Source organism: Muscardinus avellanarius (genome assembly GCF_963383645.1).
Source record: "Muscardinus avellanarius genome assembly, chromosome: 3".
In the NCBI taxonomy this organism is placed as follows: Eukaryota; Metazoa; Chordata; class Mammalia; order Rodentia; family Gliridae; genus Muscardinus; species Muscardinus avellanarius.
The window spans coordinates 145,695,237-145,721,131 of NC_137788.1; the positions used below are offsets into that span (position 1 = coordinate 145,695,237).

At 43.0% G+C, this 25,895-nt stretch overlaps 1 protein-coding gene across 1 annotated transcript in view; it reads left to right on the forward strand.

The window, feature by feature from the left end:
• Positions 1 to 25,059, forward strand: part of BNC1 (basonuclin zinc finger protein 1) — a gene marked incomplete at both ends in the record, with an annotated part of 33,754 nt that extends 8,695 nt beyond the window's left edge. The window contains 4 exons of the mRNA XM_080691674.1: positions 13,644 to 13,743; positions 15,319 to 15,554; positions 18,205 to 20,048; positions 24,384 to 25,059. Coding sequence (XP_080547800.1) covers positions 13,644 to 13,743; positions 15,319 to 15,554; positions 18,205 to 20,048; positions 24,384 to 25,059 — 2,856 coding nt within the window. The remainder of the gene's footprint in view (positions 1 to 13,643; positions 13,744 to 15,318; positions 15,555 to 18,204; positions 20,049 to 24,383) is intronic.
• Positions 25,060 to 25,895: the final 836 nt, after the last annotated feature.

The window sequence follows — 25,895 nt, forward strand, 5'->3', positions numbered from 1 at the left end:
AGGATCGTTCTCCTGGAAAGACAGTTCCACCCTATAGGTGAGAAAAAGCCACGCAGGATTCCCCATAGAACAGACTGTTGTCTCTTAAGCACACGCTTGTCATTTAAGAATGCCAGGGGATAACTATACACAGGGAACAGTTTGAAAGGTTCAGCTTGTCAGTAACAAACTACGGTATATGGGGCGGGAGTCAGAAATGTCTTCTAGCTTTTGTATATGGCTTTAGAAGTTATTTTGACAGTGACTGTTAAAAAGAGTTGCCCTGAAGGTTCCACAAGGTAAATTACTTGCAGGAGGAGTATGCTTTACCCCAGGGTGAATTTTCTCCTCTACAGATGTCACTTAGAGTGAGTTACTTTTGTCAGAAACAGACCTTTTTTTAAAAAAAAAAAATCTGAAAATACTATAGCTACTACGAAATGTCCATGCTAAGCCACTCATTTTTTTTTTATACCTAAGATCAAGACTTAGGGAGTAAATATATTTTTAAATTGCCTTATTCTGAGTATTCTACTACAAAGCATACACTTCTTTTTGTTTATTTTTGATGATTTATATGAGAGATGATACAGATAACTGGGATCTCTGCAGAGGCAGCATGCTGAAAGGGGTTTTTTCCTCCCCTTTTAAATGGATTTCTACCTGAAAAACCTTATTTCTGCTTATCTTGTCATTCTTTGAAGTTTCTTTACCTAATTCTGGAAATTCCAGGATTCCAGTGAGGCTCTTTTTCTGTACACAGACATGCGTATTTTAGCCAGGGAAGGTGGGTATACACACAGAAGACCTGCTCCCCCGCCCCTGGGTTCAATTTGGGGGCTTTTCAAACTGTGCACAGTTAGAGGCAAATGGGCCGGTCACTGTTCCCATCCACACATGGACTCAATATTGTAAACCAGTCTGACAAATCGTAAGAGAAGTAACTCTTCCTAGAGGGGATGATCATTCCACCCAGCGAGTGTGAGGGGAGAGTTGGGGAAGTAAACTGCAGGCAGCCGAAGCCCGCCCATGTGGGGGGAACTGGTCGCCCCAGGTAAACTCTTAATTCAGGCTTTTAACTTTTCCATTGTCCATTCTTGCAGACTGTGTGCTCCCACCATATACTCAGACCTGAACGTTATTTTTCAACTGTACTCTGAACACTATTTACCAGTTTCCAAAAGCATTGTTCTTGTTCCATAGACCTCTCATTGTTTCTTGAGTTTATTTGTTATGAAGATAAAATTTTTGTCCTGCCCCAGCTCTAATATTTGATGATATACCATGCTCAATTTTTTAAGACAGGGATCAGGATGGCATAATTAACTGAGTCTGAGCCTGTTGTTTTCAAAACTTTGTTTTGAAACTCTAGTTCTTATTGGGCCCCTAAAATAAATGTTTACAAAATGTTACTTAGAAATGTTTACAACGTCACCTAGCTTTTGTACTGGCATCAGTAGCAAAGTTGTGTTCCTAATGTAACTGGCCACCTTAGCTGAAATCCTAAAGTGTCTTATTTTGTTTTTTTGTCTGTGTGTTTGTTCCTTCCCCCCAAGACTGATTCAACTGTGTTTAGAAGTTCTATATACATGCAGATAATGTCTCTGGTTTTTGTTATCAAACATTTCTGAAGATTACCTCTGAGGTCTCCCAAATCTAGATTATAAAGAAAAACATATCATTTATATTTTTTGTAATTTTTAAATTTTTAGAAGAAAAAAATGTTCAGTTAGGTTTCTCAGGTAGTATTTGCATTTTTTTTATATCTTCAGTTTTCAGAACTAATAATTTTAAGAAAAAAGGCACAGATGTTAAATTGCTTTGGCACAAGATTTATACTTTGATTTATAGACATCAAAAGAACAAGTTTTTCCCCCATTGCCTTCTTTGAACTAAGCAGAACACTGCAAGTATGTCACGCATACACTTTGCTTTCAGGTAGACAGCCCAACAGCTGTCACCTGAAGAGGCCACACCTCCCTGGGCTTTCTCTCCTGCCCTTGGTTTCTTTGGCCTCTCTTTTCATCTCTCACACGCCTTGAGAAACCAGATCCTGTCAGTTCTCCTTTAGCGTCATTTGCACATTGCAAATGAAGGCTCACCTGGTGTCTGGGTTCCCCAATCATGGTCATAGTGAACAGTGCCTCCCCATTCTTCCGAACCCTAATGGTTCCATGAACCCTATAGAGACTCCTGGCCGTCCATTGGTCAGCACACCCCCGTCCTAGGGTACCTTTTCATAGTGGCTCTCACTGTCCCTAACAGAAGGCTGTGTCCTGTGGCCCTGGCTCCTGGCTGTGACGCAGGTAGGCATGGTGAGCTTGTCCTGCCCCTGCTCTCTCCCGGAGGACGCCTTCCCTGGCCTCTCTGGACAACACTGTTCCCGTCGTGTGTTTGCCATCTTACTTAAACTAACATTTGGGAGGGAATGAGAGACTTGACTTATTTTGTCTTCATTTTTTATTATAGAGTAGTTTAGTGGAGCTTGGTGGGATGTGTTGGAAGCTCAACAGTTAACAACTTCTGGCCAATATCACTTTGTTTTTATTTCCTGTACCAACACTGGATTCCTTTGAAGCAAATCCTAGGTATCATATAGTTTCATTCACAGATATTTAAATATGTAGCTTTAAAATATAAAGACAGTTTTTTTAATTTTAATTTATTTTATTTTATTTTAATTTGGTGGTACTGGGGATGGAACCCAGGGGCCTTCTACCTCCGGGTTACACTCTCAGACCTATTTTATATTTTATTTGGAAACAGGGTCTCTTAAACCAGCTGAGGCTGGCTTCAAACCCGTGCGATCCTCCTATCTCAGCCTCCCCAAGCACAGGGATTACAAGCGTGCGCCACCACACCCGGCTCATAAAGACACTTAAAAAAAATTGTATACCATAGAGCACCCCCCAAAAAAAAGATAGGGGTGTAGCTCTGGTAGAGCACATGCTAAGCAAGGCCCTAGGTTCAATCCCCAATACCCCCCCCCAAAAAATTACTTATTACATATTAACTCCATAATGTTAATACATTTCCAGTGTTCAAATTTTCTAGATTGTTTTGTAAACTTGATAATTACCATTGGTTCAAATCAGGATCCAAGTAGAATCTGTACATTCTTCTCTAAAGTACAGGTTTATAGTTTACTTTTTTCCTTTTAATTTTTCTGTTGAAGAAGCCAGGTCACTCATTGTGTGGAGTACTCCCCATCTACTCCCCAGTCTAGATGATTGCTTCCTTGTGGTATCACTTAAATATTCCTCTATCCCCCACAGTTTCTTAAATTGGAATTGATCAGGAGGCTTGATCCAGATCAGGCTTGCACCCCCTTTTTTATGCCCAGAACACCAAATGTGTGGTGGTTATGTATCCTTCCATCCCGAGGCAAGTGGCCCAGTTGTTGGCCTTTGCATTAGGAGTTGTGGAACGGTGGTATTCTAGTTCTTTGCTTATTTGACTCATATTCAAAGAGAATCTTTGTCTCGCAATGATTTGATGTATTTACCCTGAAATGTAGGTTGTGTGGAAAAGGATGCATGCCTGTTTTTTTTTTTTTTTTTTTTTTTTTTTTTTTGTGTGTGTGTGTGTGTGTGTGTGTGTGTGTGTTTTGGGGAGGTGGTACTGGGGTTCCTGGAAACCCTTCTACCTCCGGGCTACACTCCCAGACCTATTTTTACATTTTCATTTGGAAACAGGGTCTCCTAAGCCAGCACGCACAGCTGGCTTTGAACCTGCGCGATCCTCCTGTCTCTGCCGCCCAAGTGCGGGGAATACAGGCGTGTGCCACCACGCCCGGCTGCATGCCTGGTTTTATCCCTTCATTTACCAGTGTTCCGGATAATTAGTGTATTTCCTGGCATTCTATGAATGTTTGGGGTTTGAGTATATTTTGAGTTCTTATATTTTAACAAAATGATTATGCCTGGTGCTCACTTTGGACAAATTGTATTCTTTGCTGTGACTGTTCTTCCCAGGGAAGCCTGTGCTCCCTGCAGATGCTTGGGGGTCACTTGTTTCTATAGCTCCATCAGGCTCCCTGTGGCTCCCAGTACATGGTGGAAGTTTTTTAAACAACAACAACAAAATTAAGAGGTTGTCATTTTGCTAAACTGTTGCTGCTTGGGGGTCACTTGTTTCTGTAGCTCCATCAGGCTCCCTGTGGCTCCCAGTACATGGTCGAAGTATTTTAAACAACAACAACAAAATTAAGTGGTTGACATTTTGCTAAACTGTTGCTGGTAGACCCTGGAGGAACTTGGCTGGGATGAACACCTGGTGTGTGTGTTCCTCCAGGTGAGCCTCAGCTCAGTGCTGGAGCTACAGAGAAGCCACCTTACACAACAGGACCTCATGAGTTTGCTTCTCTTTCCTTTCTGATTGTCTTTATTGCCCATTTGGCAAATAACCGCGGTATTGTCAGCATCCTAGTTGTTTAACTCTGTGGGTTTACATGTGAGAAAAATGATGAACTTTTAAAAAATGAAAGGAATGAGTGAAAAATGAGAGAAGAGAAGATAGGAAGCAGGAAAGGAAAATCTGGTTCTAATTAGAAAGGTGAGGGAGGATAGGCTGGAAGCGGCCAAGCCGCTCTGAGAGCAGTGGGTCCTACGTGGATGCAGTCTCCCTGGGCAGGAGGGTTAGCTCTGCAGCCACGGAGAGGCTGAGAAGGGCAAGTTCACTGCAGGTGAAGAGCAACCAAGCCTCCTCCTGGCGGCAAAGGTGGCCCTGCTGCTTTTAAAGTTGTCTCGCTTGTATTATGTAGCCTGATTGGCAGTTTTTGATATGCACTGCAATTTTCCGGGGGTTCGACATATTCATAGCAATTGTCTATATTCGGCATTTAAAAAAATACAACTTGAAAAACCTGAAGCATTTTTATTCTAAAGCTTAGTGACTTGTAAAAAGTGATTTGTGGTTTGGCAGACTGGATCCTTTGATTTCAAATTGGGGACTTAATGATTCTTACCACTGAGAGTCTGGCACAGCCTTCGAATTTCAATTAAGAGAGGACCACAGACTCAGAACTTGGCCGTGGTAATCTCTACTAGTGAGCTGTTTTCCATGTGGTTTTTAGGTGGTCCCCTCCACAGTCAGGAGGAGGATCCGTGTGTAAACTAGGAACTGCATTCAGCTCCTAGGAGAAGACTCCTAAGAAGTAGCCACAATTCTTCTCAGTCATCTTTAGGGTTTGGCCTCAGGGCTGCCTAAAGGTCCAAACTGGCCTTTGGACATCATCTTATTCCGAGGAAGAGAAAGGGTAAAAGGAAAGTGGAATCTCAGCTCAGCCAGCTCCCACTCACCAATAGCTTTCTGTAATGCCCACCCAATTTCTACTGTATACCATTGGCCAACACCTGGCCACAAGGTGAGACTTAGAAAGTCTTTTACCAAGGCAGATCAGGAGAAAGGAAAGTGGAGTGTGGGGGTGGGGGTGGGGGGTTGGTACCAGGAGGGAATCTATAATCACTAAGCATGTAATTCATTATTCATTATTCTCTCAGGTCACACCAGTGGATTTATCAAGTATCAGGTCCTGTGCTAGTTACCAAGTGGTTGAGTTTTCACTGTTTCATTAAGTCTTTAGAAACGAGTCACTGTGGAGCAACTTTTAGGGAGGTTTTGACTATATATAGATGTTTGTGTGTGTGTGTGTGATTGTGGATGGAACCCAGAGGCCTTCTACCTCTCTCTGGGTTATGCTCCCAGACCTATTTTATACTTTATCTGGAAACAGGGTCTCACTAAGTTGCTGAGAGCCTCACTAAGTAGCTGAGGCTGGCTTCGAACCTGTGTGATCCTCCTGTCTCAACCTCCCAGGTACTGAGATTACAAGTGTGTGCCACCACGCCCGGCTCGTTTTTGGTGGCTGCATCTCTATTGGCAGACCACCAGAGCCCAGAGGACCTACCTATGGGCATGGTGACAGTCACAAGGTAACTATGATCACTGGTCTCCTCATCTCTCCATTTCTGTGTCCTCATATTATAATATGCCTTTGAGGTTGCCAGGAGCAGGTATCGGGCCAGTCAAAGCTGCCAAAACATGGAACTGAAGGTCAGATGGTTTAACCAGTAGTATGAAGAGGTGTAGACCCATCCTGAGTTTTGCTCTCTCTCAGTGGAAGGAGCTCCAGGCTCCCCACCTCTGCCACCAAAAACATCTCTTTCACAGGAAGATCAAATTCATTTCATACCTTGTTTAAAAGGCTCACTGTTAGAACAAAATCCAGATTCCTTGGCCCTCACATAGTCCTGTGCAGAATAGTCTCTGCTGCCTCTCTGACCCCACTTCCTGTCATCCACTAGGGCCGCCCTGGCTACACAGGCCCCTTTTCTGCTCCCTGGACACCCAGCCTCTTTTCGTGCCCTCGGGGCCTTTGCTGTGACTTCTGCCTGCAACGCTCCCTCTTTCTATTACTGTCACGTGGCCAGCTCCTTGCCATTCCTTGGGACTCAATTCACGTGTCACCTGCTCGGGGACCCTTAATGACAACCCTGTCTAAAAGATACTAACTCCTGTGCACCACCCACGTAAGTCCTGAGTAAACCATCTTGTTTCCTTGTTCATTGTTTGACTCCTCTAGAGTATAAGCTTCTTGAGGGTAGGGACCAGATCAACCTAGTTCAACACTGTAACCTCTAGAATCTAGAATAATGCTGGACTTACAATTGTCTAGTAAATATTTACTCAAAGAATGAAGTTTCTTTACCATGTGGAACTTTCATGCCCTTATCTGCAGAAGTATAGGATAATGGCCTAATTGAGTGTTGTAAGAATTAAATAAAATGGCACTCAGGACTGAATTTCAAGATATAATCCATCCCTGTTATCCAGATTTGAGACCACCCTTATTGCCTATAAGTTTTTAGCGTCCTCATCTGTAAAGTTTGCATGGTAATGCCTATTTCCCTATGTAGTTATGGGGGGGGAGAGATGAAGTAATACATGTGTACTGCTTAAAACAGTGTCTTATACATAATAAATTCTCAGCGAAGTTCACCAACTCTGTGGCTTTGTACAAGTTACAAATCTTTTATAAATTTAAGTCCCCTAAGAATAATTTCTTCATAGTAAGGTAGTGAGGATTATATGAAATCATTGGTTATATATGCACATCACCATGTCAAAAGACGGTAGCTTAGCCGAGCTGGTGGCACATACTTGTAATTCCAGCATTTGGGAGGCTGAGACAGGAGGATCGCAGTTCATGGACAGCCTCAGCTACTTAGCGAGGCCCTCTACAACTCAGTGAGACCCTGTTTCAAAATAAAGAATTAAAAATAAAAATAGGGGTGGGGGTATGGCTTGGAGGTAGAATGCCCCTGGGTTCTATCCCCAGTACCACAAAAAAATAAAAGGCAGAGCCAGGCGTGGTGGCGCACACTTGTAATCCCCGCGCTTGGGAGGCTGAGACAGGAGGATCACACAGGTTCAAAGCCAGCCTTCAGCTATTTAGTGAGGCTCTCGGCAACTTAGTGAGACCCTATTTCCAGATAAAAATATAAAAAAAATAAGTCTGGGAGTATAGCCTGGAGGTAGAAAGCCTCTGGGTTCCACCCCCAGCACCACCAAATAAATAAATAAATAAATAAATAAATAAATAAATAAATGGCAGTAGCTTGGCTGACCACTGGCCTTAGCGCTGTCCCGTAAAACTTTCTGTGATGATGGAAATGTTCCGTATCTCTATTTTGTCCAATATGGTGGCCACGTGAGGCTACTAAACACTTGTGACTGATGAATTTTTAAATGTCAACTGATTTTAATTTTAATCTAAACAGCCACATGTGGCTAGTATTCTAGACAGTGCACACTAAGGAAGTAGTGCCTGCAAAGCTCCAGGGCTGAATGCAATTGACTTTTGTACCTCTGCTAGGTCACAGAAGACCCTTCAAGGGGCCAGTGTTATGAATTTGGGAACCCCAAAGATCTTTGGTTTTCCCTTTCCCCCTTCCATCTAGTCCCCAGGAAACATCACCCTGAATTTATCTTTGGTAAAATGAAAATATCTGCATGTCCTAAACATGAAAAGAGCTTTGAAATAAGTCATTTTTTATTCTTGAGCTCAATAATTCAAAACGAATCAGAGACCTAGACTGCCCAGCACAGGGCGTCTATGCATATCCCCCGCCGTGTCAATGCCAAGAACTCAGTTCTGTCTCTGGTGAGAGAGCTGTGGAAGCAGCTTCCTCCAGCTGAAGACAGAGCAGGAGAACCTGGGAGATGAAAGTCCCTAGAAACTAGGTCATACCTTTCCATCCCAAGATAGCAGATAACCAGATCCACCACATACTAGGTGTATTCATAGTTTTTGTATAAATGAATGATAAAATTATAGTCACGAAAAAGAAAAATAGAATTTTTAATGTTGATTTGTTGCACATGAAAGTGACTAATAACAATTCCGGAAATAGTCTGATTAAGACGAGTGCATAAGAAGCAATAATCATGTCTTGATGAGTTCAGAATGTAGCAAACATCTGCTTTATGTTTCTGAAGAATGGAATAAGTATTAGGATTCCAAAGGGAAGAATGTAAATTTTAAGATTTTTCCATTTTGATTTGCGTATTTTTCATCCTGTAATTAGAACTTTGGGTTTGATTTCATTTTAGAAGTTTTAATTACCTCTAGATAATGGTGATATAATTTTATAACATGATGGAGTTCTGAGATGGATTGTAAAATCCAAGAGTTTTCTTCCAGCCAGGCATGATGGCTCATGTTTGCAATCCCAGTACTTGGGAGGCTGAGACAGGAGGATCGTGGGTTCACAGCCAGCCTCAGCTACTTAGTGAGGACCTCCACAACTTAGTAAGATCCTATTTCAAAATGCATAATAAAAATTAGGGCTAGGGTTATATCTTGGAAGAAGAATGCCCCTGGGTTCAATCTCCAGTACCAAAAAAAAAAAAAGGATTTCTTCCAATTATAATTAGGTTTTTTTAGTTCATAAATAATTCCTTTTAGATATATTTTCATATGTATTTAATGAGCTTTACTAAGCCTTATCATATGGGTCCACATAGGATCACATGAATGTTGCTTATAAAGTAGCATTCATACATTGGAACTTTAGATAAAATTATTTAAAATTCTGTCCCAAAACTAGAAGCTACTAAAACTGCATGGCCAAGTTAAGTCAGTGGTCTCAACTGGAGGTGACACAGGTCCTAGGGGCATTTGTCAATGTCTGGAGACTTTTGGGGTCGTTGCCACTTGGGAGTGAGGTGAGTGGGCAGTCTGGTGGGTTGAGGCCAGGGTTGCTGCCAGACATCAAACAATGCACGGGACAGTCAAAGAGAACTATCTAGCCCAGAATGCCAGTGGCGCCAAGGTTGAAAACTCTTGAGTTGGTGGTGCGAGTTTCAAGCTTAGGCTCTCAGATGTGCTTAGAATTGTTCCCTCTGTGGTTTTTCCCTTCTGAGTCTAAGGCAGGCTCACCCAGCAATTTCTGGGACTTTGCAGGAACCCAAGCGTTTTGAACAGAGACACTGATAACTGTGGAGGAAGCATGTATGCAAGAATATCTCTTTCTTTAGTTAAAACAGGTCTTATTTTCCAAGTAAATGAAAAGTGAGGTTACTCATATGGATCCATAATCTTGTTTTTAAAGAATGAATGGCATCCTGAGAGATATAATCTTCCAAAGAAGAATGTTTTCTCCCTTTAAAAAAATTTCCATTAAGAAAATCATATTAAGCATTCGGGAGGCTGAGACCAGAGGATCACAATTCACGGACAACCTCAGCTACTTAGGCCCTTTGCATCTCAGTGAGACCCTGTTTCAAAATTAAAAAGACTGAAAAAATAGGGCTGGGGGTGTAGCTCAAAGGTACAATACCCCTGGGTTCCATCCCCAGTACTGAAAAAAAAAATTATATTATGAAAAAGTTCACAGATTTATTAGTGAGTATACTGATAGCTGTTGACAATATACTAGTGATGGGTTCATCCATGAACTGAAATCCATAGGGCTTGTGGGCCAAGTCTGAGCTATGGGTCCACATAGTAGGTAGGTCACCAACTAAACTAATGGTACCTTTTAAATTTTTCATTTTGACAGTGTGTAATGTAAGTTAAACTATCACTTTTATTCTTCATCTTCTACTCAAAGTAACACCATAATGTGCCAAGTATAGTCATATAAAGGTGTATATATGCTCATGTATTTACATTTGTGTATGCATATCCAAGTAGAAACTCTGTATCCAAAGAATAAGATAGTCTCTGGCATTAGAACAGTGTTTCTCTGTCTTTTCATTACCTGCTAGACTAAACAGATTTAACCATTTTTTTCCTAATTGTCTCTTCCCCCAAATAAATTATAGTATTACACCTTGTATTGTTCATATATATTCTTGTGATTAACATATTAAAAGAGGAGTATTTTTCCCTCCCAAGAACCAGTTTTCACTCCTTCAGGGATATCACTCTGTAGAATGCGTGCATTGTTAGTCATTCAGAGCCATGGTTGCATCAAGCTTTTTGTGTTATATGACTTTACAAAAGCAAAACCATTTCTCGTGTCCCTGCTTTTTGGTAGCAGCAGCCTTGCCTTGCCTGCTCAAGAGGCTATCTGCTGTACACCTCAGTTATCAAAAGAAAAGGACAGTTAAATCATAGAAATGTTAGCCTGTATCTAAGCAGGGTCACAGATTTTTAATAACATTTTTATTGTGATATAATTTACATACCATAAAATTCACCCTATAAAGCGTTCAATTGGCTTTTAGTATATCCATTGAGCTGTGCAACCATCATTACTATCTGATTTTAGAACACTTTTATTACTGCAAAAAGAAACCCTGGTCAAAAATTTAAACTTCTCTGTGCTATAAAGGACACCATCAAAAAAGTAAAAAGATAATCCAAGCATTGGAGAAAGTATTAGCAAAGTGTATATCTGGAAATGGACTTGTACCGAGAAAATGTTAAGAACTCTTACAACTCTACTAAAAATGCAGTCTGCCGGGCGTGGTGGTGCACGCTTGTAATCCCTGCGCTTGGGGGGCGGAGACAGGAGGATCGCGCAGGTTCGAAGCCAGCCTCGTTGGCTTAAGAGACACTGTTTCCAAATAAAAAAATGTAAAATAGGTCTGGGAGTGTAGCCCGGAGGTAGAAGGGCCTCCAAGAACCCCAGTACCACCAAAAAATAAAAAATAAAAAAAAAATGCAATCCAATTGTAAAAAATAGGGACAGGGTCTGAAGTTTGTCTCCAAAGCAGACAAAAAAGATGGCCAATAAGCACAGGAAATATGAAGAGGCATTAGTTATCAGGAAAATGGGAATAAAAACCACAATGAGATACTACTCACACCCACCAGGATGGCTATAATAAAAATGACACAAGTTGGTGAAGTTGGGCAGAAGTCAGAACCTGATGCATTGCTGCTGAGTATGTGAAATAGTACAGCCGTCTGGAGGTTTCTAAGAAGTTAAACATGGAATTATTATAGGCATACCTTAGAGATACTGTCAGTTTGGTTCTAGACCACTGCAAAAAAGCAAATATCACAATAAAGCAAATAACACAAGTTTGTTTCTCAGTGCATATAAAAATTATGTTTTCTATTCTGTAGTAAGTGAAATATCACTGTTAAAATATACATACCTTAAAACATATTTTATTGCTAAAGAATGCTAATAATCATCTGAGCTGTTGGAAAAATTCAACACAGGGTTGCCACAAACTTTGAAATGTAAAACAAAAAAAAAACAACAGTATATGTGAAGTGTAGTAACTGAACACAGGATTATAGGAGGTTACCTGTGTGTCATCTGGCAGTTCCAGGTCCAGGACTTCATCTAAGAGAAGTGAAAACATTCTGTCTGCTATCAAACTTGTTCACAAGGCTCCTTTCAGTGATGATGAAAATCTTTTAAAATTAGATTGTGATGATGGTTGTACAAATCTATGAATATACTAAAATCACTGGATTGAGCCAGGCGTGGTGGCGCACACTTGTAATTCCAGCATTCAGGAAGCTGACACAAGGAGGTTGCAGATCATGGCCAGCCTAAGCTACTTAGTGAGGTTCTTTGCAACTCAGTTGAGACCCTGTTTCAAATTAGGTCTGGGAGTGTAGCCCAGAGGTAGAAGGGCTTTCAGGAACCACAGTACCACCAAAATAAAAAATAAAGTAAAAATAAGAAAAACAACACTCTTTCCCACCAACACCCATTAGCAGTCAGTCTCCCTCCCACCCCACCCCAGGATCCTCATGGCCCCTGGTAATCTGCAGTCAACTTTCTGCCTCTATGATTTGGCCACCTCTTCACAGCTTATGTAAGTGGGATCATGCAGTTTGTGACTTGTACCTGGCTTAGCAAGGTTCACCCACATTGTAGCCCACATCAGTTGGACATTCCTCTGATTGACAAATAACATTTCATTGTATGGATACAGCATTCTTCATTTATTTATCCATCAGCTAACGAGTATTGAAATTCTTTCCAGGTGTTGGTGATTGTGAAAAGTGCTGTTGTGAGCATTTGAGTGCACAGTTTTGTGTGGACATGAATTTTTAGTTCTCTTGGCTGTAGGCATTTCTGGGTCATATAGTGACTCCATTTGACTTGTTGAGCTGCTGGACCATTTTCCAAAGTGCCTGTACCATTTTACAGTCCCATCACCAACTGGTTTTTAAGTGAAAACTGGTTACCTACTTCGTAAAGTAAGTTTCCCAAGTCCTTGACCAGATTCTCCCTTCCCCATCCTCCACAGAAGGCCACGCAGTCCCTCCATTAGCAGATTAGAGCTTCAAGCCCATAATTGTAGGGCTTTTTCATCCCTCTTCCAAACGTACTCACACTCCCCAGTTTCAAGCCTCTCTCGAATCACAGATTTTACCCAGCGGCTCTTCCCAGGAACCTCACTGACAGAGCTCCTTTGAGGCTTTTTCTCTTTAATAATAGATTATATTCTTCAGGCCTCCATCTCCTTTCGAGAATTCATCTTAAAAATAAATGTGAAGCTTTGCCCTTAACACTAGAACCTTGTTGAACACATACATCTGTTTCCTGTTGCGCTGTATCTTTGTGCATTCCACGCCCACACCATGGCGGCTCTGTAACGCCCAGCTGGACCTCAGGGCAGGGCTTGTCCAGCCTCCGGCTCCACCAGCCACAACCCCACAGTCAAGCAAGTGGCGCTGGGGAATCATCCAGGTGTAACCAACTCCTACACCTTCTCAACTCTTTACATTTCCAGCCCCTGCCACATTGTGGGGTGGGTGAGCACTCGTGGTTTAGATTCTTTGCCTTTCACTGTCCTGTGATGACTTGTGTACGCCTTTCAGAGTTGCTGCCCTGGCCAACCTATAGATCTGGTGACAATGTGATTATTGACCTCTTTTATGACCTAAATAACAAAGTGGGCTATTTCCTTATAAAGTGTATCCCTTTTTTTTTTTTTTTTTACAAATTTTGGGGGGGTTTTTGGCCCATTTTCACATGCAAGATATGTGTGTACTGTGTTCATAGTTTCTCAAGTGCAGGCCAGTTGCTTGTCTCCCGTGATACAACAGGCACCTTTGGGCATACCGCAAGATGGGCAACACTCGGTGAATGCCGTGGAATGGAAGAGTGTAGATGGTTCTGTAAAGGCAATGTAGGTTCCGCTTGCATTTACATTGCTAAGCACACATGTGTTCTCTTTTGCAGGCTATTGGCTGTACTCTGAACTGTAGTTGCCAAAGCTTCAAGCCTGGGAAAATAAACCACCGTCAATGTGAGCAGTGCAGACATGGATGGGTGGCTCATGGTAACTAACTTTATTAATCCCCCTCTGCGGCTTACAGTGTTCCCTCATAATAACTTACAGTTCTTCAGGGGTTGATGCAATATCTAAAAATGGCAGGTAACTAGTAAGCTAACTACTGAGTGGCTAGTATGTCCCAGATAACAGGCCAATAGCTTTCTATGTTATATCTTTGAGTTTTATTTCCATATGGTATCTCATTTACTCTTTTCTAAAGATAGAGAAACTGGTGCTTCAGTGCTATTTATTTTGTAGTGATAGAAATGTCTTGCATGAACAAGTAGCCTCTAATTTTTTAGCTTAAAAATGCTTCCAATAGCCGGGCGTGGTGGCGCACGCTTGTAATCCCTGCGCTTGGGAGGCAGAGACAGGAGAATCGCGCAGGTTCGAAGCAAGCCACGCGCTCTGGCTTAGGAGACCCTGTTTCCAAATAAAAATGTAAAAAGAGGTCTGGGAGTGTAGCCTGGAGGTAGAAGGGCTTCCAGGAACCCCAGTACCACAAAAAAAATGCTTCCAATAAAGCCAGGCATAGTGGTACATGACTAAAATCTCAGGCCTTGGAAGACTGAGACAGGAGGATCACAACAACTTAGCCAGACCCTTAGCAACTTAATGAGAGCATGTTTTAGAATTAAAAAGTAAAAAAGGGCTGGGGTGTAGCTTGGAAGGAGAATGCCCCTGGGTTCAGTTCCCAATGCAAAAAAGAAACAAAATAAATGCCCTCTTTTTTTTTTTTTTTTAATGTGGTACTAAAGATTGAACCCAAGGGCATTCTACCACTGAGATACAACCTCAGCCCTATTTTATTTTTATTTTGAAACAGGATCTCACTAAGTGGCTAAGGCTGGTCTCAAACCTTCAATCCTCCTGTCTCAGCCTCCCAAGTACTGAGATTACAAGTGTTTGCTACCATGCCTGGCTAAAAATTTCAATACAAGTATATCCCTTACTAATTGTTTATCTTGAATGTATAACTGGACATCCTGATTGTTTATTTGCTAAATCTGCCAATCCTAGGCTGGTCATTTATGTTTCCTGAGTGCATGAAATGAGATCAGAGTGTGTAAAGAATGGAAGTTGTCATTTAATGTAATCTCCATTTGAGTAGTCAAACGTGGCTGGTGGCTGTTGCATTGAATGTTGCTTTTAGGTGTCTGGATTTGTCAAATCTACAAGTAGAAAATAGCAAGTTAATCTAAACCTTGGTTTTCCAGGGTTCTTCACCTCCAGACTTTTTATTTCCTAATTGACCATCCTCCTGATTATGCATCTGCCACCTCTCCTCCTGTCCCCTCCCCAACTTGGGTGTCCTGTTCCTTTTTATGATGATTTTACTAGTTAGAGATGCCTCAAGAAAGGGAGAGAAGTCTTATGCCAGTAGGTTTTATTGTGGAAGTCCCTGTGAATAACTCAAAGCCTAATGGCCATTACAGTTATTCGTCATGGCATATTCATGTTGTTTTTTTTTTTTTCTCTTGGGACGGATAACTTGAGAATTAGCCCCAGCCTGCTTTCTGAACAATGTCTCACCTAAAATTGGAACTTTTCAAAATGGTATCTCTTCAACTTGATTTTCAGCTCTAAGTAAGCTGAGGATTCCCCCCATGTATCCAGCAAGCCAGGTGGAGATTGTTCAGCCCAATGTGGTGTTTGACATCAGCAGCCTCATGCTCTATGGGACCCAGGCCATCCCTGTTCGCCTGAAAATCCTACTGGACCGGCTCTTCAGTGTGCTGAAGCAAGATGAGGTTCTCCAGATCCTCCATGCCTTGGACTGGACCCTTCAGGATTACATCCGTGGATATGTGCTGCAGGTGCGTTGATGATGGCCACTGTTTTTCTAGAGTATCTCCTGAAATTAGTGCCCATGTAGCTGATGTAACCCAGTGGCCTACCAATATTGTGGGCATTCATTGGTGGTCATCTTTCCCTTCAATATTTTTCTTCCAATGGCTTAAGCCCCTACCTCATAATCCGGGAGAATCCTATGCTCTCCCCTAAGGTATCTGAGACTTTTCAGGCTGTGGAAGCGTGGCTTATGCTCTAATGTTGAGTTTCACTCAACCGCCCCGTCCACAGTCAGCCACCATCAGCAGCCTCTGATTCTTTTATTATCCCCCAAACTACCTTCTGAAACAAGATGCTGCCTGTATCAGAGTTTACTGAGAATCTGGGGTCAGAAAGCGAATTTACGTTTCAGAACCACACAGCAAAAAACGGTTTCATGCTGCTCCTTCCTATTCTTTAAAGTCTTGGGCCATCCAGCTCTTGTTCTTCTTCCTAGGCTCTACTAGTGATATTCTGTGTCCATGCACGTTCTCCCTTTGTCTCTGTCTGCAATCCTCTTTTGGCCTCTCTTTTTTCCTCCAGTGTTCCATGTGCTTCATCCTTTCTTTCCTTTTTTTAGAGTAATTTAACCCTTCTTCCCATGCCATACATATAAGGCTTCATGATTTATAGTCAGAGAGGCCATTAAAGTGTTTTTTTTTTTTTTGTGGTACTGGGGTCCCTGGAAGCGCTTCTACCTCCGGGCTACACTCCCAGACCTATTTTTACATTTTTATTTGGAAACAGGGTCTCCTAAGCCAGCGCGGCGGCTGGCTTCGAACCTGCGCGATCCTCCTGTCTCTGCCTCCCAAACGCGGGGATTACAAGCGTGCGCCACCACGCCCAGCTTAAAGTGTTTTTTTTAATAAGCAAAGAACACGTTTTCTGAGATTAATTATATTATTCCTTTGAGATGTGAAACAGATACAGGATTTTTCCTCCTTGCTATTATATAGAAAATATTAGCTAACCTTTGGTAAAAATTTCAATGAAATAGAAGGTTAACATATTTTTAAGATTAACAAACCGGGCGTGGTGGCGCACGCTTGTAATCCCAGCGCTTGGGAGGCTGAGACAGGAGGATCGCACAGGTTCAAAGCCAGCCTCAGCTACTTAGTGAGACCCTGTTTCCAAATAAAGTATAAAATAGGTCTGGGAGTATAGCCCGGAGGTAGAAAAGCCCCTGGTTCTACCCTCAGTACCACAAAAAATAAACAAATAAATAAAAAGATTTAAAAATGGGGCTGGGGTGTAGCTTGGAAATATAATACCTCTGGGTTCCATCTCCAGTACCACAAAATAATAATAATAAATAACAACAACAACTATTAACTGTTTAGTAACTTAGACAGTCTTCTACTAATCCTTCAAGGCAGGTTATCTTATCCCCATTTTCTAATTGAAAAAACAGAGGGGTTTAGAATGCTTTAAGGTCTTGTTGAAGTCATTCCACTAGTCTGGGGCAGAACTAAAATGTGAACCCACTTCTACCTGATTTTCCCCTGGAGACGTGTTCGTTCACCTCTAGTGCAGGACCCCAATAGCCTAGAAACAGCCATTTTATGTAGAGTAACATCATGATCTTACGTTATGACATAGATCAATATTTAATGATCCTAATAATCTTTCTTTCTAGTGTTAGGATTAAAAATATGGGATCAATTACCTTGAACCTCTAATGCATGAAAAATTTATAATGTTACAATTCCTCATCATCTTCAGAACTCTTATATGCACTGTGAAAAATCTCAGTAGGCTATCAAATACATGTTCTGTGATAAAATATTTATTGTAGTTTTGGGAAAAGTTAGGCCTTGTGAGAGTTTGAAAGATCTGCAACACTCCAGTGTAATTACAGCTCTACTCTGTGAGCCTGGGCTATAGATCAATACAGGTTCATTCGTTTTCCGGCGGTAGTTGCTGGGGCAGAGTACTCAGCTTGCAGCTAAATGAATACTTGAGCTATCTAGTCTGGTTGCTCCATCCATAGTCTTTAGGTTAAAAAGTTACCATTGTTCAAATGATATATATTTTAATTTTAAATTATTATACCTAGCCGGGCGTGGTGGCGCATGCTTGTAATCCCAGCATTCGGGAGGCTGAGACCGGAGGATCGCGGTTCGCGGACAGCCTCAGCTACTTAGCGAGGCCCTCTGCAACTCAGTGAGACCCGGTTTCAAAATAAAGAATAAAAAATAGGGCAGGGGGTGTAGCTCGGAGGTTAAGTGCCCCTGGGTTCCATCCCCAGACCTGCAAAAATAAATAAATAATAAATAAATAAATAAATTATTATGCCTAACGTAAGACAACCAAGTGTTTTGAAATAAGATGAAAAATAGCCAAATTTTCCTTACCTAGGTTCGAGTAATATAATTTGATTTTTCTATTCTGGGCCAGTCATAGGCCCGCTGCTTACATTCTTGCAGTTTATGTTCTGCACTTGGTTTCTGGCCTGAGAGAGTGGGGTGAGCAGGGACTGAACTCAGCAAGCCCTGTGTTCATCCAGAAAAGGCAGCTTTTTCTGAGGTGCACAGAGGTGGCCCAGAGTCTAGGGGAGGCCCTGATCAAATGGCCACTTTATTAGAGAGAAGAGGAGTAAACTGATCCCACGTTTAACCTCTTCTGATTTGGGCATAGGACGCGTCGGGAAAGGTGTTGGATCACTGGAGCATCATGACCAGCGAGGAAGAAGTGGCCACCTTGCAGCAGTTCCTTCGTTTTGGAGAAACTAAGTCCATAGTTGAACTCATGGCCATTCAAGAGAAAGAGGAGCCGTCCATCATCATGCCCCCTTCCACAGCAAATGTGGATATCAGGGCTTTCATCGAGAGCTGCAGCCAGAGGAGTTCCAGCCTCCCCGCTCCTGTGGACAAAGGAAACCCCACCAGTATACACCCTTTTGAGAACCTCATAAACAATATGACTTTCATGCTACCTTTCCAGTTCTTCAACCCTCTGCCCCCTGCACTGATAGGGTCACTGCCTGAACAGTATATGCTGGAGCAGGGTCAGGACCCCAGCCAGGACCCCAAGCCAGAAATCCACGGGCCCTTCTCCGACAGCAGCTTCTTAACTTCCAACTCCACACCATTTCAGATCGAAAAAGAACCGTGTTTGAACTGTCCGGATGCCATTTCTCAAAAAGAAGACAGTGCTCGTTTAAGCGACTCCGGCTCATACAACACCGTCACGAAACTTGAAAGGACGCAGTTATCCCCCGAGGCCAAAGTGAAGCCTGAGAGGAACAGCCTTAGCACGAAGAAGGGCCGGGTGTTCTGCACCGCCTGTGAGAAGACCTTCTATGACAAAGGCACCCTCAAGATCCACTACAACGCCGTCCACCTGAAGATCAAACACAAGTGCACCATCGAAGGCTGTAACATGGTGTTCAGCTCGCTGCGGAGCCGCAACCGCCACAGCGCCAACCCCAACCCGCGGCTGCACATGCCGATGAACAGAAATAACAGAGACAAAGATCTCAGGAACAGCCTGAGCCTGGCGAGCTCCGAGAACTACAAGCACCCGGGTTTCGCGGTGATGTCTCCAGACTGTGGGCCTCTCCCCAGCTACCCTGGCTCGGGGGAGGACTGCAAAGGCCAGCCAGCCTTCTCAAGCATTGGGCAAAACGGCGTGCTCTTCCCCAACCTGAAGACTGTCCAGCCGGTCTTTCCTTTCTACCGCAGTCCGGCTACTCCCGCCGAGCTGGCGAACACACCCGGGGTGCTGCCTTCCCTTCCTCTCTTGTCCTCTTCCATCCCAGAACAGCTGATTGCCAACGAGACACCCTTTGATCTTCCCAAGAAGAAATCCCGAAAGTCCAGTATGCCTATCAAAATAGAGAAGGAAGCTGTAGAGATAGCTAACGAGAAGAAGCCCAGTCTCAGCTCGGATGAAGACGTGCCCCTGCAGGTGGTCAGTGAGGATGAGCCGGAGGCCTGCAGCCCTCGGCCAGGCAGAACACTGGAGGAACGGTGCACTCAGCCAGGGAGCCGAGGGGAGAGGCCCTGCCACCTGGAATCAGTGATCGAATCCTGTGGAGCCATCAGCCAAAACCCTGAGCAGACAACACACAGTTCAGAGAGGGAGACTGAGCAGAAGCTAGCGTTGGCCATGGTGCCAAGGGAGGTAGAGGAAGGTGCCCGGGAACACCACTTCACACCAGGACTGGAGCCTCGAGTTCCTTTTCCTGACTACCTGGACCTGCAGCAGCGCCTGCTGGCCGGGGGCCTCTTCAGTGCTTTATCCAGCAAGGGAATGACTTTTCCTTGTCTTGAAGATTCTAAAGAACTGGAACACACGGGTCAGCACATGTCAGCAAGGCCCAAGGAAGAAAGTCGCTTCCAGTGTGATATCTGTAAGAAGACGTTTAAAAACGCTTGCAGCATGAAAATGCACCACAAGAATAGGCACGCCAAAGAGACACACGCGTGCACGGTCGAGGGCTGTAGTGCCACCTTCCCGTCCCGCAGGAGCAGAGACAGGTAAGGCGTTTGCTAGCAGTCATTTCTTCTAAGGCGGGTTTCTTAAATGTTAACATCATCAGAGTTACCAAGGGGGTGGTTGAAATACAGATTCTCGGGCCCTGCCCCTTGAATTTCTGCTTCGGTCGGTCTGGGATGAGGCCTGGATGTTTGCATTTCTAGCGGGTTTCCAGGTGATAGCAGTATTGCTATTCTGGGGATGGCAAGGTGAGAATCACTGTTCTAAGCATTTTCACATTTCCACATTAATGAACTTTTAATTCCAAAGATCTATAAACTCATTTGGCTGCAAGACGTTTAACCTGAGACGATGTGAGGCTATTTGTAATCTTTTTCTAATCTATCTTTGTGTGGACTTTTATGTATATTTGGTACAGAAATATTAGTGATTTTATTATAGGGACATCAACTTACTATTTCAGTATATGCATCATTCTGCCTCTCTGAAGTCGGAGAAATTCTGAATTCAGAAATATATCTGTCCCAAGGGTATGAGGTAAGAATCAAACTCCTTCTCACACTGGGTAAAAGATAAATAGCTATTTGAAGAGGATGGAGGAGGGAGCTTTTAAAAACTATCACTGTAGTTTCCCAAAACTTGTCTGATTTTAATTTCATAATCCGAAACCCATCAAATGAACATTTTCTCTGATTTCTAGTTAACCAGCTACATTTGAAAGGAAGAATAACTGCTTGATTAAAGTTTTTTAAGATACGAAGATATCAAAGAATACAGGTGATTGGCAGGTTGTTTCAGGGGCTATGATGTATTGTTTAAGAGATCCTGGGTTTTCATGAAACAGAGTCCAACTCTATGAAGTGCCCACTTCTGGACAGAGCTCACAGTCTGGGGACACAGCACAGTATTGCAATCTTGCTTATGTTTTCCTTCTTGAACCTGAGTCACTAACCGCTCTTCAGGTGGTCCTCTTCTTCAGCCTGTAAAAGGAAAAGCAGGCATACCAAAAGATGACCCTAAAAGTCTTAAGAAAAGTACCAGCTGTTGGATGTAATGCAATCTGATAAAGAGCAGATTGTTCACAGAATACCGAAAAGCTACATGTGCTCAAACAAGCTCGACTTGAAGCAATTCAACACCACCACTAACCGGGTCCAAATTGTAAGGCCTAATTCGTTAAGAGGGTGAAAATGTACAGACTCCCACACACATTCCAGGATAGGGTTCATAAGAACACATTCATTGTCTTTAGCAAGTAGAATAAAGCCCAGAAGATATTAGTTAAAATCCCTGTTTCTGTTGCTAGGATGTTAAACCAAACCACTAGAGGACCCTAATTAGTGAACCGGTCCTTCTCCTTCATCCTCCAAGAGGAGGAGTGTTCATCCATGAATGAGCTGTTGTTATGAAGGAGAGGTAGTCCTATCAGTCAGATTATCCTTGATATGTCTGAGACTGTTTTAGCCTACACTATCTACTAAATTAGAATGCATATGGATTCAAGCTGCATTTTCATTTGATTTTTTGTGCATATTTAATATTTTTTCCAGGCCTACCACCATTTCTCTTAAATCAGAGATGAGATGCTGTAAGGACAACTGACTTTCCCTTTTTGAGTTTCTGTTATTGTCAGAAGCAGCTACCAGGACCCATCAGGGAGGGACTGGAACCACACCTTTGGGTGCTTATGTAGCCAACAGTTACTCAGAATCTTCTATGTTAGGTGTTCAGTACAGAGGACAAAAACCCTGCCCACAAACGCCTTCATTGTAATGGATGAAACAGACCAGTAAAAGGTGTTTAGAGTTGAATATGAAGACGGTGGCAGTAGGAGAACTGCAGGCTGCTGTGGGCACATGTGGGGAGTGGGTGACTGCCAGACTCCTTGAGATTAAAGAAGGCTTCCTGGAAGAAGGACATGCCCACCTGGGCACAGTGGCCCACACCTATGATCTCAGCTGCCTGGAAGACTGAAGCAGGAGGCTCACAAGTTCAAGGCCAGCTTCGGCAATTTAGCAAGAAAGGCGCTATCCCCAAAACTAAAAAAGACTGGGGGCGTAGCTCAGCCATAGAGTAGCCCTGGATTCAATCCCCAGTACCACAAGAAAAAAGAGTTTAACAATTAAAAGTAAAAATAAAGGAGTATATCTAAACCAGGAACTCTCAAATATTTTGTTCTCACAACCTCTTTACAAACATTTAGCCGAGGACCCTCCAAAGTTTTGCATTATAGCTATCAATATTTATCATATTAGAAATTAAAACTAAAAAATATGTCACTTGAAAATAATAATTAACATATATTAGTATAATGTTTTCAAGAGTAAATAGCTGCTATATTTTCCAAAACAAAACTTTAGGGAGATAAGTGGCTCAGTTTTACAATTTTGCAAATCTCTTTACTGCCTGTTTTAGTAGAAGACAGCTGGATTCTTATATCTACTTCTGTACTCAGTCTGTTGCAATATCACATTTTTAGCCTCTGGAAAACTCCATTGTACACTCATGAAAGAATGAAAAAAAGGCATGGTCTTAGTTAATGATGAGCTGTTGCCTTCAAGAACCCCTGGCAGGGTGTCAGGGAACCCTAGGTCTCTCAGCCCACACTTGAATACTCACTTTACCCTTGAGAATCACTGGTCTCAAATAGAAACCCAAGGGAGAGTTGGAGATCAAAGTAGAGGTTGAAAGGAAGATAAGAATGATGGGCACGAACTTTGCAGAGTCCTAGAAGAAGGCCTGACACATGGTCCGGAGGGTTTTTCAGTTGTAGTAGTTGTGGACTGAAGGGGACACGGTAGCTAAGGCAGTGCGTCTCGCTCATCCTCTGTGGCTTGAGCAGGGGAAGAGGGGCCCGTAGGTGAAGTTCTTCTGTCCATGGATGCTCTAGAGTTGGGTGTGCATGGGGCTCAGGGGCTTGCTTTGTGTCAGGATATTTCTGTGCGAGGTTCCAGCAAATGTGTTTATCTGGCTCTTCCTTTTTGACCCACTCCTGTGTGCTGGAACCTATTTGTTAGTCTAGTGTCTGGCTTCCTACCGGCACATACTAGCCCCTTCAACTCAGAACAATGACATAATCACAGGGCAGAGCTGCAGTTGAGAAAAGCTGCTTGCAAAGTGAGTAATCTGGGAGTATAATTCTGATTAGGTTGCCCCCAAAATGTGCCAGGGAATAAAATAAGTCACATAGTAGATTGTATACATTTCGTGAAATGTGACTAAGCTTCTCACACACGTCTTAGGAGGTTTGGAAGAGAAAATTCAATTCTTGGTTATTTCAGTGAAGGCGTTTTGCCCCTGTTTGACCCTGGCATACATTCTGACTTGTACTGGGGGAGGCAATTTGTTTGAGATCATTCTCCTGTTCCCTTAAGAGATTGGTACCCCTTGGTAAGGGCTGTCTTTGCTTGTTAGAAGTTAAGGGATCCCTGAGCAAGAACAACATTGATTTACAAGTTACATCCAAATGATAACATATGAGTAAAAGGTGTGTGTCATAATGGGTGTTCATTATCTGCCCTTTAGAAATAATGATTGGGTAGAAGATGGGTGGTATGATCACGTTGCTGCATTTGCAAAACTTCTGTCTGGTGTATAGTGAAAAGCTGCAAACATGAAGTAAACTATGTGTGTATGTGCAAGCACACACACACACACACACACACACACACACACACACAATTTCTAGCCAATAAGATTTTCACCCACACCTGTATAACTTCTGGGGAGAAGTGTGTACAAATGACCTGGACCAGCACTCTTCCATGGAAAGATGATTTATTTGGAGCCACATAGGAAAAGTTTAGTATTATTCTCAGATGGCTACATTAAAAAATCAAAAAGAAATGATTTAACAATGCATTTTATCTAGTTCAATATATCCCAATTTACTTTCATTTCAATATGTGGTACTAGCCACGTTTCAGTTGCTCCATAATCATATTAGCACAGCTCAAGAAGATAGTGTTTTCCTGGTTTCATTGGAATAAAATCCTCTGTTTAGTTCATTATAATTTGTGACTAATACTCTTCTAGGCTCCTCCAGTTTAAGTGTTCTGTTTAAACTGGCCTAATTGAAGTAGGCAAGCCGTTCTCTACCGATGAGTATAGGAAGTGATGTCTTGTTCAGAGGGTGAGCACTGCAGCGTTCCTAGCTTATTGTCCTGGCTGGTGAACGCTAACTCTCAGAAACAGTGAAAACAGGCCAACATCCACTAAACACAGGAACATCCCACAGGGACCAAACTCCTTACCATCACTTCTCTCATGCCACGAGTTCTGTTTTTCCCAGATCTACCAAGTTTCTTTATGCAGAATGATGACTCTTTCTGAAACAAAAGCCCAACCCATGGCTAACCATCTTTTCACTCTTGTAGACACAGTTCGAACCTAAACTTCCACCAAAAAGTGTTGAGCCAAGAGGAGAGCGGCGAAGACCATTTCCGTGCCACTTACCTTCTGAAAGATGTGGCTAAGGAGGCCTATCAGGATGGAGCCTTCACACAGCAAGCTTCCCAGACATCCGTCATCTTCAAGGGTACAAGCCGAACGGGCAGTCTGGTTTACCCAATAACCCAAGTCCACAGTGCCAGCCTGGAGAGCTATAGCCCCGGCCCCGGCGGCAAGGACACTGTCTTGGATTTGAGCACTACCTCCAGCATGAAGTCAGAGAACAGCAGCCATTCCTCCTGGGACTCCGACGGGGTGAGCGAGGAAGGCACCGTGCTCATGGAGGACAGCGATGGGAACTGCGAAGGCCCAGGCCTTGTCCCCGGGGAAGATGAGTATCCCATCTGCATCCTCATGGAGAAGGCCGACCAGAGCCTCGCCAGCCTGCCTTCTGGGTTGCCCATCACCTGTCACCTCTGCCAAAAGACCTACAGTAACAAGGGGACCTTTCGGGCCCACTACAAAACCGTGCACCTCCGCCAGCTCCACAAATGCAAAGTGCCAGGCTGCAATACCATGTTTTCTTCTGTTCGCAGCCGAAATAGACACAGCCAGAATCCCAACCTGCACAAGAGCCTGGCCTCGTCCCCGAGTCACCTCTAGTAGTGGAACAGCAGACCAAAAAGCCCTGAGAGGCATTTCTTATCATTCAGGAATAAGGTCGTCCAAAGAAATGGTTCTGACTCATTGATAGCATTTGAGATGAGCCTGGCCAAATGTACCTGATGTGACTTTATAGCTTGTCTACAGGAGGATGAGCAAAAGATAAGCCCTGGGGCAGGTTGAAGTTGGGTGGCCCTTCCAGTTACTGGTTTTCTTAGCCCAAGAGGTTTTTCACTGATAGAAGGAAAACTTGGAGAAATGCAGTTTTCCCCGGGTTTATTTGCGCGTTCTCTGGGAGAATCGGGGTCTACAGATCAACAGTGTGGTTCTGGTACCTGGGAGGAGGCTTCAGGTGAGGCCAGCAGTATTAAGGGTGTTAGGGAATAAATGTTTTGGAAAAGTAGACTGTCATCATGGGCAAGATACCAACCCCAGAGCTCCTGTTTCCAGTTCCTTCTTCAATGAGTCTGAAATCCAGACTTGAGTTTGGAAAAATGACTTTCTGAAACCCTCCCTCCATTTGAAGTGGATGATAGTTCCCTCCCTCCCCGCAAAGGTCTCATATGTCACTGCAGGGAGTTTTCAGTCGAAACGGTTTGGCCTCTTAACAGGTTCCCTTGTTGAGTTTGATCTGTAACCTGTATTTAGAACACTAGGGAGAAAGTATTTCATGTGCTTAAAAGTCATGATCTTCAGTTTAATTTAAGATGGTTTGGGTAATATTTAACTTGTGTTTGTTATGTGAGTACTTGGTGTGAGTGCAGACGTGTCACGCTGTCACCTGGATTTCTGCTCAGAAGCAGGACAAACGACTACCTACACTTGAAAACCACTGC